Source organism: Sinocyclocheilus grahami, unplaced genomic scaffold (genome assembly GCF_001515645.1).
Source record: "Sinocyclocheilus grahami isolate Dianchi unplaced genomic scaffold, SAMN03320097.WGS_v1.1 scaffold29.1, whole genome shotgun sequence".
NCBI lineage: Eukaryota > Metazoa > Chordata > Actinopteri > Cypriniformes > Cyprinidae > Sinocyclocheilus > Sinocyclocheilus grahami.
The window spans coordinates 1,071,013-1,083,159 of NW_015505208.1; the positions used below are offsets into that span (position 1 = coordinate 1,071,013).

Sequence of the window (12,147 nt, forward strand, 5' to 3'; positions counted from 1 at the left end):
GTACAATATTTATCTTTCAAATGTAATGACGTTAAAGTCTTAAGTTCCCAGAAAAAATAATACTCAAGTAAAGTACAGATACTCAAATAGTGTACTTAAGTACAATACTCAAGTAAATGTACTTAGTTACTGTCCGCCTTTGGACATTCCCAAACGCAGCTGATCAGATAAGTGTGCATTATCCAGAGAGAGGCCACCTGCAGTTAACCAGCCTAACTTTTTCATTACCGCATTTGAGAGGCTTAATTAAAATGACAGTGGTTTTGTGGCTGTAGATTATTGCAATACTTGGATTTGTACGTTACATGCTTGCTGCTCTTTTGACCTTAAACTATGTAACTGTTCTCACTGTTTCAGATCTCTGCAATAGAGATCTTCTTCAGGAGTAGGAATGGACGAGCAGAAATCAAACTGCGAAGAAAATGATTCAGAAACTGCAGGTTAGTAAACATCAGAAAAAGGCGATTTCTTTAGCCATAAGTGTGTTATAAATTCATAAGTGTGTCGTTTTGCTTTATAAAGGGGCATGTAAACACTTTTATAACTTTTTATTGTAGTAACTGCACTCTTCTTATTCATGCACATTTTCGTGGACATACTATAGTTTAAATGCATGTTGAGAGATTTCAAAGAAAGTGTATAAAATCGCGATCTTATATCTTGCACAGCAGTCACATCTTTAAATGGGAGCTTGTGACCTTTGCTTGAAATCACTGTGAGGGAACAGTGCTACCTATCTGGGATTTTTAAAGGGCACATTTATATTTGCTCCATCTTAACTTACGGCTACCATGTTTCTCTTAGCTGATGATGGGACCCCTGCAAAGGAGAGCGTCCAAGTTGAGGGGGAACTGAGTGGCCCTGTAGCTGCAGAGGACATCTCGGGCACTACTGTGGACACTTCTAGCTCACCATTGTAAGGCCTTCTATAAATATTGCTGTTTGAGCTGCTTTGCATAAAATGTAGGTCATGCTTGAAAAGCTCGGTTTATAGGAAAAGGCTATCCTTAAGGTTTTAGGTAGGCGTGGTTGACTCTTAACTTTTATAAAGAATATCTCTTTGGATTTGAGACTTTAGTCTTTGCAACTTTACAGATCTTCTTTATGCACCAAGAGCTTGTAACACTTCAAAGAGAAAGGAAAGATTGAAATCGCATCATATGACCCCTTTAAATAGAACATGATGTTAAATAGACAAACTAGTCACTTGTTTAGAGGTATCTATCTTATCAGCCAAGGTCAAATACAACACAAAATTTGAATCAGGGTTCCTACTCAGTTTGGAAAAGTATGGAATTTGATTTCCAGGTCTGGAAAAGTATGGAAAAAAAGGAAAGCAGAGTATGGAAAATATTTTCATTTCCAGACTTTTGTCCCTATTTAGTTTTCTATAATTATCATACAGGAAGTATGTTTTCGTGGCAGCTGTTTAATGATTCTTTGATGATTGTCAAACACGACTGAATGAATTAAAAAATGCAGGTTTTGGGTGTCTTCTCACAATATTCTTAGGACTGTACAAAGCCTGTAAAAGGATCTTTGCAAAAATACAAAATATGCAGACTTTCGTGTGCGCATGAGAAACCGCTTAATTGCGCCATCAGTCCCTTTCGTGGTGTGGTTTTTTGGCCTCCATAGAGGCGTTAAAGCAGACTTATAGCCTTGAAATATGACGTACTGCCCTAAATAAAGGCACATTTTTACACTACCAGTCTTTTTTATAGACCCTTGAACTTGACAAATAGGACAGTGCACACAGCCATATTGTGCCATCGGCTCATTTCGTGGTTTTTGTGGTTTCTCTGTTTTTTGGCCGCCACAGAGGATGTGTTGAATTTAGTGCTAGAAATTAATAATTAAGGGGCCTAATTAAAATTATGTAATGCGTAAGCACGCAAACAAAATTCCCATGCACATGTGAATAGTTTCTGTGTGCATGCAAAAGTCTGTGTTTTTTTTTTTTAGGGGCTCTGTATGTTGCCACTTCGACTACGTACCAAATATAAAGCTGAAAATAAAGCTTCTATGAACCATATATGTTAAATATGGTCTGAAAATCTACTCAATAGTTTGGAAATTTGAGTCTGGAAAAGTATGGAACTTTCAGATGGAACTTTCAGATTTCAGTAGGAACCCTGTTGAATATTAATGCATCCCATTTGATTAAACCAAGGTGTTTTGTTGAAGTAATGTGTACAGAGTATGTCTTTCCTGTTTGGTGTTTTTTTTCAGGGAGACTGTCAGGGCCTGTGCTCTTTGTAACTGTGTGGAGCGTAGTCTGCATGGACAGCGGGAGCTCCGGTGTTTTGGACCCTCTTCCGATCGGCCCAGCTTGGAGCCCTCTGCCTCCTCTTTGCCAGCAGCTGGAAACGATGACCTGTCTTCCATTGGATTCTCTGAATCCACCTGTCTGGCATCTCTCTTTGATGACACGGGTATGATCATGAAAACAAACTGTTTGAATTGTGATGTCACTAGGCGCGTTTCCATTACCCTTCAAATAGCGAATTGAAAATACACCTAATGGAAACGCGTCAATTTCGCAAAAACGCCCATCTATAGCAAAAAAGTTTTTACACTCGCATGAGGTGGTTTTTCAGGCAATGCGAAAAAGGAATAATTTGCAAAACTGCAATGGAAACGTTTTTTTCGCATTTACAGGTCACGTGGCGTATGTAAAAAGTCATATGATCATTCTTCAATGTACTCTAACCTCCAAGAAACACTTCATAAGTGGCTGCGCTCCAGTATAAAGGGCCATTCCTTACCATTAATGCTTAGACAATTTACACAGCACATGTCTGCGGTGCAGTGTGGCTCTGATACGGTCACTGAAGCTGATTGCGGCCACTCAATGCTTGTTTGTTTTTATACAGTCTATGGTTTATTCCAGCCACGCCATGCACGTTTCTGAAGCATCTCTCTGTGCTGCTTCTGTAAAGATACATGCATAAGCCTCCTTTGAATAAATATAGCCAAAATCCGTTGCCATGACTTATCGCGAGAGGCAAAAGGTTAAATTTTAGTCGCATAACATTCGTTAATGGAAACGCCATCATTTCGCAATACTTTTTATTGACATTTAGAAAAAATCGCCAAAGATTTGCGCAAATCTGTAATGGAAATGGGCCTACTGTCATGTTTGGATGTTGGAGTGAGGCACATTGAGTTTCTTCCTGATTTGTCACATTTCTCCATCAGTGAGTGGAATAACAGTGAGTGGGTTTCTGTTTACATAAAGCATTTCTGTATGTAGTCTTTTTTTAATAATACAGAGCTCAACCTGGTTGTTTAGATTTATACATGCCTTATGATTTTTTTGTCACTTCCCCAACCACATAAAAATATTGTTAATAATTTTTATTTTTAACAATGGCATGTACACCACCATTTACATGTTTGGGGTCAGTATTTTTTATTTTTATTAATGTTTTTGACAGTCTCTTATGTTCACCAAGGTTGATTTATCAAAAATACTGTAAAAACAGTGATATTGTGAAATATGCTGATTTAGTTCCCAAGAAATGTTTTTTTTTTAAATTTTTGTTGAAAATGGTTGTGCTGCTTTATATTTGTGGAAACTGATCATTTTTTTAGGATTCTTTGAGTAGAAAGTTCAAAAGAACAGCCATTTATTTGAAATTAACATCTTTAGTGACATTATAAATGCCTTTACTGTCACTTCTATACCAATTTAATGCATCCTTGTTTTATAAGTATTAATTTCTTAATATTATAGCGCAAGTTATAATGACATTTAAAATAAATTATTTGCAATTATAAAATAAAGTAACATTAATTATAAAAAACATTTTGTCTGTGTCACAGTCATTTATTTATAGTTTTCAACCTATTCTAATCTAGACAACTTCATCTGTATTACCAACATTAGTTTAGCAGGATGTTAAATCAACATTGAAAGATAGTATTAATACATCAAAAGAAATACATTTTTATGGTTTACATGCTATAAAAATACATGTTATCAACAAATGTAAGACATAGCCTGATGGAGAAAGTCACAGTTCCATCAACTGCTTCTAAATTCTCTCACTGGCCCCCAGGGTTTAATGTTGAGCCCTGCAATAGGTAAAAATGTAGTTTGTGAGCGTAAGTTTTAGTGGATAGGTTTAACTGCCAGTTTTTGCCTTGCAGTGATAACTGTCTGTTTCATAGCTCAAAGTTGGGATTTTAAGAAAACAAGACTTCATAAAACTTGTCTTGAATGCATTTTCTTCTCAGTAGTGTTATAACTGCAAACCCTTTCTTATGAAACAGGGAGCTGCTGGGTTCACCACTGGTGTGCCGTGTGGTCTGAGGGAGTGGAGCAGACTGAGGGTGAGGTGCTGATAAACGTGGATAAGGCAGTCATCTCAGGGATACAGCGGGTAGGCTGAGAGCTTCCTTTATCAGAGCATTAAACCTCATAAATCTCACTTTATGGCAGGCAAATTAATCTTTCTTTCTTTTGCTTTGCTTTTCTATCTTTGCTTTAGCCATGTGATTATTGTAAACGGATGGGTGCTACCATCCGGTGCCGGGCCGAAGGCTGCTCACGGTTCTACCACTTCCCCTGTTCAGCTGCGAGTGGATCATTCCAGTCCATGAAGCAGCTGGCGCTCCTCTGTCCAGAGCACATAGACAAGGCCGAGGAGTTTGGTACGGAATTACAGCGGAACAGATGCGATATCATCAGTAAATAATGTTTACGTTTCAGCGGTTGCTGAGATAATGCTGTGTTTGTTTTGCAGCCGGAGAGGAAGCACGGTGTGCAGTGTGCGACTCCATCGGGGAGCTGTCGGGTCTGCTATACTGTACGGGCTGTGGGCAGCACTATCATGATGCCTGTCTAGAGATCAGTGCCACACCACTTCAGCGGTCAGGTTGGCAGTGTCCTGAGTGCAAGGTGTGCCAGACCTGCAGGTATGTTTGAATGCTTCGTGCATCTTCACATCCAGTTTATATCATGAAACTTATCAGTGATGCACTGAAATTTTGGCAAATTTTTGCCCAATACAGCAGTTTTTGATTTCATTTGTTAATAACAGTGATGTTTAATTAGTGTTTCTCCAATGGTACGTTTTGACTCTGTTAGTGTCTATTTCATGTACACAACGTGGATAAACTACAACACTAGTGCTGGATTACCAAAACTGGTATCTGTTTTTAATCACTACTGATATGGATCGTTAATGATCACAAGATCATCTTTTAGTTTTTCTGTTGATGCGTGAACTTCACTAATTGCAATAAGCTTTGTGCCGTTACTTTTAATATGAGACAATGTCTCAGCTTTTGAATTCTGTCAGTTTTATAACGAAATACAGTAAATGTGGTTTTGATGCTCTTTATTGTGGTAATGAACATCAGAAGGTGTTAAAAGAAACCGTACAACATACTGGAATGAATCATGTCTCATGTAATCGTTCAGTCAGTTTGTAGATGTGTTACATTTACCATAGGAAAGACATTGAGTGTCTATAATCTTGATAGTAAACTAGGCAAAATCACTCTAGATAGGTGCATTTTGATAAATGTGTGCTATATTACAAATGTATTATATTTTTACTTTACTTTTAACCTGTTGTCTTCATTATTTAATGTATGTTTGAATAAATCTTTTATGAAAACAAGTTAATACAGCCACCATATTTTATTCATAGTTTATATTTTGGCAACAAATTGGAGTAGAAACAATTGTTATTAAAATTGGATATAAAACCATATAAAGCCTTATTTGCAATTTAAATGTTTGAACAACTCCGTGTTTTATATGTTGATTATTACATTTTATTATTTATTTTATTATTAAATAAAATTTATTTTCGTTTTTATTTTCGGTCAAGTGCATCCTGAATTTTGCAGATGCTTCACTGTACTTCTATTGTTGTTCACAAAGACTTTGTGGTTTATGTGTATTATTTTTTTTAATAACATCCAGGCAACCAGGGGAGGATTCAAAGATGCTGGTTTGCGATGCTTGTGACAAGGGCTACCACACCTTCTGTCTACTGCCGGCCATGGACTCTGTGCCCCCTGATTCATGGAAGTGCAAAGTAAGCTTAAACCCATGACTCATTCTTACATGCCCTTCATCTGTGTAAAATCACCATTTAAGGCAGAATTCAGACCTGTGCTGTTTATTTACATAGTTGCTCTGCTCTTTTCTCATGCCTAAAACTGCATAGAGAAACCACTTGAATTTTTCAACCAAGGTTCCCCTAAAAATGAAAATTGTTGTCGTTTAACTCACCGGCATGTCGTTGAAACACAAAGAAGTTTATCCAGTTCAAATAAAACGTCATCCAAGCACTTTCAAAATGTGTGGTGATCCTTTTATGGTTGCCCTTCGAGCGATTGTGGCATGTAATGGCGATATCAGTTTGTATAGATGTTTGGCGAGTAGGAAAATGTGATTTTTGTAAGGGAAATATCACTCTATTGTTTTGTCTAATCTGATTTGCATGTCTGTTTCAGCGGTGCCGTGTGTGTATTGACTGTGGCATGCGAGGGCTAAAGCTTCCTGGATCTGAACAGTGGTTTGAGAGCTACACAGTATGTGAGGGCTGTCAGCGCAGGCGCACCTCTGTCTGCGGTGTGTGCAGTAAGGCCACGGAGCCCTCGGTCTCCCTGCAACATCGCTGTGCCATCTGCCACAGGTCAGTTTATGTACCTTCTGGCATTTAGAACAGGCAAGTGAGCTGCTTCATTGTCTAGAGCTGAGCATTTAGCGCTGTACAAAGAAGCGGGTTACTAAAATGGAGGTGACCTTTAAAGATTCTCCAATGTGAATCAGTATTTGCCATGAAGTAACGAACAAACTGACTTTCATTTATCTCTTTGCATAAATTTAACTTGTGCTTGACGTCCTCTGCAGATGGGTACACAGTGATTGTGCCTCTCTGTCAGGGCCTCCTGAGGAGAAATGCATCTGTGTGCTCTGCAAAGAAATGCCAGATGAGGTTCCAATCGAGTCTGAAGTGTCATCCACACAAGTAGATGAGAAAGCTGATTTGGAGGTGCCAATGGAATTGGGTATGATCTTTAGTATGCTGTTTTTTAAGAGCGTGCTCTGTTGGTTTCTCATAGGACTACAATCAGATATCTATTTTGTGAGTCTCATGTGATAAGGATTAAATACAGGTATAAACAGGGTCCAAGATGTTCTTATGTTTTGGTTGTTTTTTTCAAACTACATTCAGGGGTTGTTAGAATTGCATGTGACATTGCGTTTGTAGTGTAAACACTTATGATTCCTTTTGGCTATGTACCTGTGAATTGTCCATTGGGTTTTAAATTCTGATGGTCATGTGCAGCTATTAGGAAAAGCCCATACATGCATAAAGCTTCTGGGAAGTTTGGTTTGACGTCAACATAGATCAGGTGACAAAAGTAGTGTTAGTTTAGGAGCTCAATTAAATAATTCAGCTTGAAATGTCTGGTTTGCTGTGATATTCTTATTTAAAAAAGCGTCACTTACAACAGTTTTTATTTATTTTAATTAGTTATATATTCATTTTTATGCTTAATTATTGTGTAATTATACACTGCAGTAATAATTTAAATGTTACATTGTAACACATTTTTAGATTATCTTCTTCCTCTTATTATTATTATTATTAATCTTGAAAACAGTTGTTGCTTAATTTGTTTTTCAGGGTTCTTTGATGAATACAATGTTCTAAAGAACAGAACTTATTTTAAATAGAAATATTTTGACATTTAACATAAATGTCTTTTGAACAAAGCAAATTTGAATTAAAATTCAGGAATTCAAATAATTCAATTCTGAATTATGTATTGCAGTTGTTCTCTGTATAATGTGTTGTATGGTTAGCTAGTTGGTGATACCCAGCCCTAGTTTTTTTTCTCTGTGGACAGAGCTTTATTGACTGATATTAGATGTGGATATTGAGCTGATGTGTGTAATTTTAGGGACAGAGCTTGAGGTGGTTGGAACAGCAGGAGTGAAAGAAAGCATTATGGAGGAGGAACTACAGCAAGAAGGTGCTGAGGGCTCCACAGAGATTAATGTGCACAGTGAGGTCTCTACAGAGCAGCAGGCCCCTTTAGCTACAGTTTCAGGTAAATTTCAAAACCCACCACAGTAGTTCAGGCTTATATGTGCTAACATTTACACTGACCCTGTCACAAAAATGGTTGTTTTTATTTGTAATGTAGTAGTGATACATTATGACAGCATAGTTTAAATGTGTAATAAAAAGAATTAGTTCTGAGAGGGAAAAGTAAATTAAATGTTTTTAAATTATATATTTTATTACATTTTGTTTTATTTTTTTTAAACAATGTTTTAAACATTTTTTTGCAAACAAGCTATATATTTCCAATAATATTTAAAAATTGAATCTGCAGTGTAACACTGAAAACCTGCCTGTTGTCTTTTGTAGAAGCTGATGAAAAACAAAAAGAGGAGACGACTACCATTGAAACAGTGGCTACAGAGGCCATTGAGGAAAAATCAGTGGACACTCAGGACCCTCCAGTGAAGGATCGCCCAGACAGCCCTGTTCTGGACACTAGAGAGGAAGCCCAACTTGATGTAGCTGAAACTCACATAGAAAAGCAGGAGGAGTTGCAAGGGCAAGACAGTACTCCTCAGACAGAAACTGAGTTGGTCAGCACAGAGGCTACAGAAACGAACCCTCCAACAAGCCAATGTTCTCAGTCTTCTCAAATCACACTCCCTGTTTTGGAAGCAGCAGAGCCAGTTGTTATGGACTCGGAGGAGCCACGGCAAGAGGAGGCAATAGACCGAAGTCTTACCCCTGCTCCTCAGACAGAAATGCTCCCTGCATCTGACACTGATGATAGAATGGGCCAGTCTGAGGATGAAGAAGAGGAGGATGAGCAGGGGGTGGAGGAATCCTTAGATGAGTCGCTCCTCAAAGATGAGAGTCAGGGGGAAGATGACCAGTCCAGGAAAGAGCGGCAAGAGGCTATGAAGCCGGAGCTGGTCCTCGATGAGACATCAAACATTAGCCACGGTGATGAGAGCAGCAGCGGTTTCCTCGGCTCGCCTGCTGAGGTAGACTCTCAGATGCTGTCCATGGAGCTCAGCCTGGTGCCAGCCGGTAGGACCCGTTCTGATTCGCTGCTCACCGAAACGGAGGACTCATTGCCTTTTGATCCACTGAAGCCAGATGGAGATAAAGTGAAGCGCAGAGGTTCTCCAGGACGCTCACGGGTAAAACAGGTGGATGTCAGACACCAAACCTTTTCTCATTAACTTTGAATTCTGATGGGTTTAGGTACACCGCTAGTCCAAAAGTAGTCATTTTGATGCTGATACATTTATTTTCTGACCTTTCAGGGCAGAGGCAGTGGATTCCCAGGGAAACGGCGGCCACGTGGTGGTGGGAGCAGCGGCGGTGGCAGTAGTGGTGGAAGAGGGCGTGGACGGTCACGTCTCAAAGCAATGGCCTCTTGCATTGATGCCTTTCTAGTAAGTTTTTCACTTCATTTTAAAGCATATTTATTTTCAGTGTAAACTATTGTTAACTATTGCTGTGAATTTGAATTTCCTCATTAAAATTTAGTTTTTTTGTTGTTGTAGTGTTTAGGGATGCACCGATATGAAAAGTTTGGCCGATAACGATAACGATTATTCTTTATTTTTGAAAGCCGATAACCGATATGTTGGCCGATAAATCTATATCCAAATTGTTATATACTTTTTGAGAGCCTGATTACGTTACTAATTATATGATGTGAATTATTCTAAAAACATTACCACCAGTCTTTTTTTATATTTTTTTCAAAATGAGACATACAGGCATATATTTCGTCTTTACATTTTTTTTTAACAGTGCGTTCCCATCATGTTATAATCCTGTAATTACAAGATGCTGAATTAAGAAGTGTTCACATCCTTATAGAAAATATAAACCCCGACTGCGACATCTTGTAATCACAGTAATCCCAACATGGTTCACTATAAATCCTGGAAACAGCCTATACCTCTTGTGCTTAATGAAATAAACCAAGGTTTTGCAAGTTTAAATGAAATGCATATATTTTGTTTACAGCAAACCATGACTGCAGACACTGGACTTAGCAAAGAGGAAGATGAGGAGGAAGATGACACCATGCAAAATACAGTGGTACTTTTCTCCAACACTGATAAGTTTGTCCTGCAGCAGGTACGAATTTAACTTTCATTATTCCACTCTGACTTCCTATCAAATTCAGCATCATGAATGACGGTTACTTGATTTGTCTTTTTTTATGTCTTTAACAGGACATGTGTGTAGTGTGTGGTAGTTTTGGACAGGGTGTGGAGGGCCAGCTTCTAGCTTGTGCTCAGTGTGCACAATGTTATCATCCATACTGTGTGAACAGCAAGGTAAGCTTTTAAACTCTATTCTGTATGATTACCGGCATTATGCACAGACACTCATTATTTCTTTATTTGGATATGTCTCTAGATCACCAAGATGATGTTGAGAAAAGGCTGGCGTTGTCTTGAGTGCATAGTGTGCGAGCTGTGTGGGAAGGCTTCAGATCCTGCCCGTTTGCTGCTTTGTGATGACTGTGATGTCAGCTATCACACTTATTGCTTGGATCCACCCTTACAGACTGTGCCCAAGGGAGGCTGGAAGTGCAAATGGTGTGTCATTGCCTTCATGCATTTATATGTGCCATGAGTCCAAAGAGAATGTTTTCTAACCAAAGCATTGTTTTACCCCCTTCAGGTGTGTGTGCTGTATGCAGTGTGGTGCTAGCTCCCCTGGGTTCCACTGTGAGTGGCAAAATAACTACAATCACTGCGGCCCTTGTGCCAGCCTGGTAACTTGTCCTGTGTGTCGTGAGAACTTCATGGAAGAGGAGCTGCTTCTGCAGTGCCAGCACTGTGACAGGTCAGTAATGCATTCTGTTAATAAAAGGATAATAGAAAATGTATATACATTCTTAAAAAGTTTGGGTTCAGGAAGTATTTTTAAATGCTTTTATTCTTCAAAGATACATTAAATTGATCAGACATGACAGTAAATGTATTTGTATTGTTGCAGCGTCTCTTTTAGAATCATGAAAAAAATGGGGGGAAAAAATCATGGTTTCCAAAAATATGTATAAAGCAGCACAACTTTTTTTAACATTGATAATAAGTGTTTAAAACAGAACACAGTTGTTTTAAATTGTAATAATACGTCACAGTATTAGTAGTAGTTTTAAATAAAATGCAGCCTTGGTGAGCATAAGAGACTAATTGTTTTGTTTCTTTGCTTTATAGATGGGTTCATGCTGTATGTGAAAGTCTTTACACTGAGGATGAGGTTGAACAAGCATCTGATGAAGGCTTTGCCTGTACAGCCTGCACTCCATATGTTCCCAGGCCTGTTGGTGAGTTTCTTGATGCTTTCAACTGTCAGTACATTTGAAAGTGCAAGTTTGACATGCGTTTCCCATAATGATACCCTTTATCTATCTCTCTTAGTGGAGTCTACTATGATGTCAGCCTACAAAATGAAAGAACAGGGTATGTGTATATTTGATAATTAGTTGTCAGGCTTTCATCTATTAGCTATTTTTATTTGACTTAATCTCTGTTTCTCCATCCACTTGCTCAGAGCCACAATTTTATCGTCTGGAGGGAGTCTGGCTAACAGAGACTGGCATGTCTTTATTGCGAAGCATGTCCATGTCACCCCTGCACAAGCGCAGACAGCGCCGGTCTCGACTGGGCACCATGTGTATTGATGAGCTGAAAGAAGGTGATGCAGATGGTGACGAGGGGAAAGGTCAGATAATTACCAATTTTAATTATTTTGTATACTTTGTGATGACCAATTATTTATATCTTTGTGGTAATTGAAGTGTGGTGCAATGTTTATAAATGTCTAAAGAACTTACTGAACATTGTGTTAAATCAGTAAGGTGACTCACTGCCATTGATTGATTGTGAATGCAAATAATAAAAAACTGAAATTGTAATAGGAGGTGCAGAACCAATGGAATGTGAGCCCAAGCTGGAAGCCCCTGGGAGCCCAGATAGAGATGGAGGAGTGGACAGAGAAACTGGGGCAGATGGAGGTATAGAGGGCATGGCTGACTGTGAAAATCTCAAAGGAGGAGTTGAGGAGACTGAAGACGGGAAGAAGAGAAAGCGTAAACCATACAGACCAGGTT

At 38.6% G+C, this 12,147-nt stretch overlaps 1 protein-coding gene across 6 annotated transcripts in view; it reads left to right on the plus strand.

The window, feature by feature from the left end:
* The window catches only part of kmt2d (lysine (K)-specific methyltransferase 2D), a 38,437-nt gene that overhangs the window by 4,021 nt on the left and 22,269 nt on the right, over positions 1–12,147 (plus strand). For 5 of the 6 annotated variants that reach the window (XM_016256727.1, XM_016256756.1, XM_016256746.1 and 2 more), the window contains exons 2-21: positions 358–440; positions 805–916; positions 2,233–2,435; positions 4,279–4,388; positions 4,497–4,659; positions 4,752–4,923; positions 5,942–6,056; positions 6,478–6,659; positions 6,878–7,035; positions 7,936–8,085; positions 8,409–9,214; positions 9,332–9,463; positions 10,047–10,160; positions 10,259–10,363; positions 10,446–10,627; positions 10,713–10,877; positions 11,252–11,361; positions 11,456–11,497; positions 11,589–11,759; positions 11,956–12,144. In XM_016256727.1, the coding sequence (XP_016112213.1) occupies positions 392–440; positions 805–916; positions 2,233–2,435; positions 4,279–4,388; positions 4,497–4,659; positions 4,752–4,923; positions 5,942–6,056; positions 6,478–6,659; positions 6,878–7,035; positions 7,936–8,085; positions 8,409–9,214; positions 9,332–9,463; positions 10,047–10,160; positions 10,259–10,363; positions 10,446–10,627; positions 10,713–10,877; positions 11,252–11,361; positions 11,456–11,497; positions 11,589–11,759; positions 11,956–12,144 (3,430 nt within the window). In that variant the 5' untranslated portion in view covers positions 358–391. The remainder of the gene's footprint in view (positions 1–357; positions 441–804; positions 917–2,232; positions 2,436–4,278; positions 4,389–4,496; positions 4,660–4,751; positions 4,924–5,941; positions 6,057–6,477; positions 6,660–6,877; positions 7,036–7,935; positions 8,086–8,408; positions 9,215–9,331; positions 9,464–10,046; positions 10,161–10,258; positions 10,364–10,445; positions 10,628–10,712; positions 10,878–11,251; positions 11,362–11,455; positions 11,498–11,588; positions 11,760–11,955; positions 12,145–12,147) is intronic. The other variant, XM_016256752.1, reaches the window with a different exon arrangement.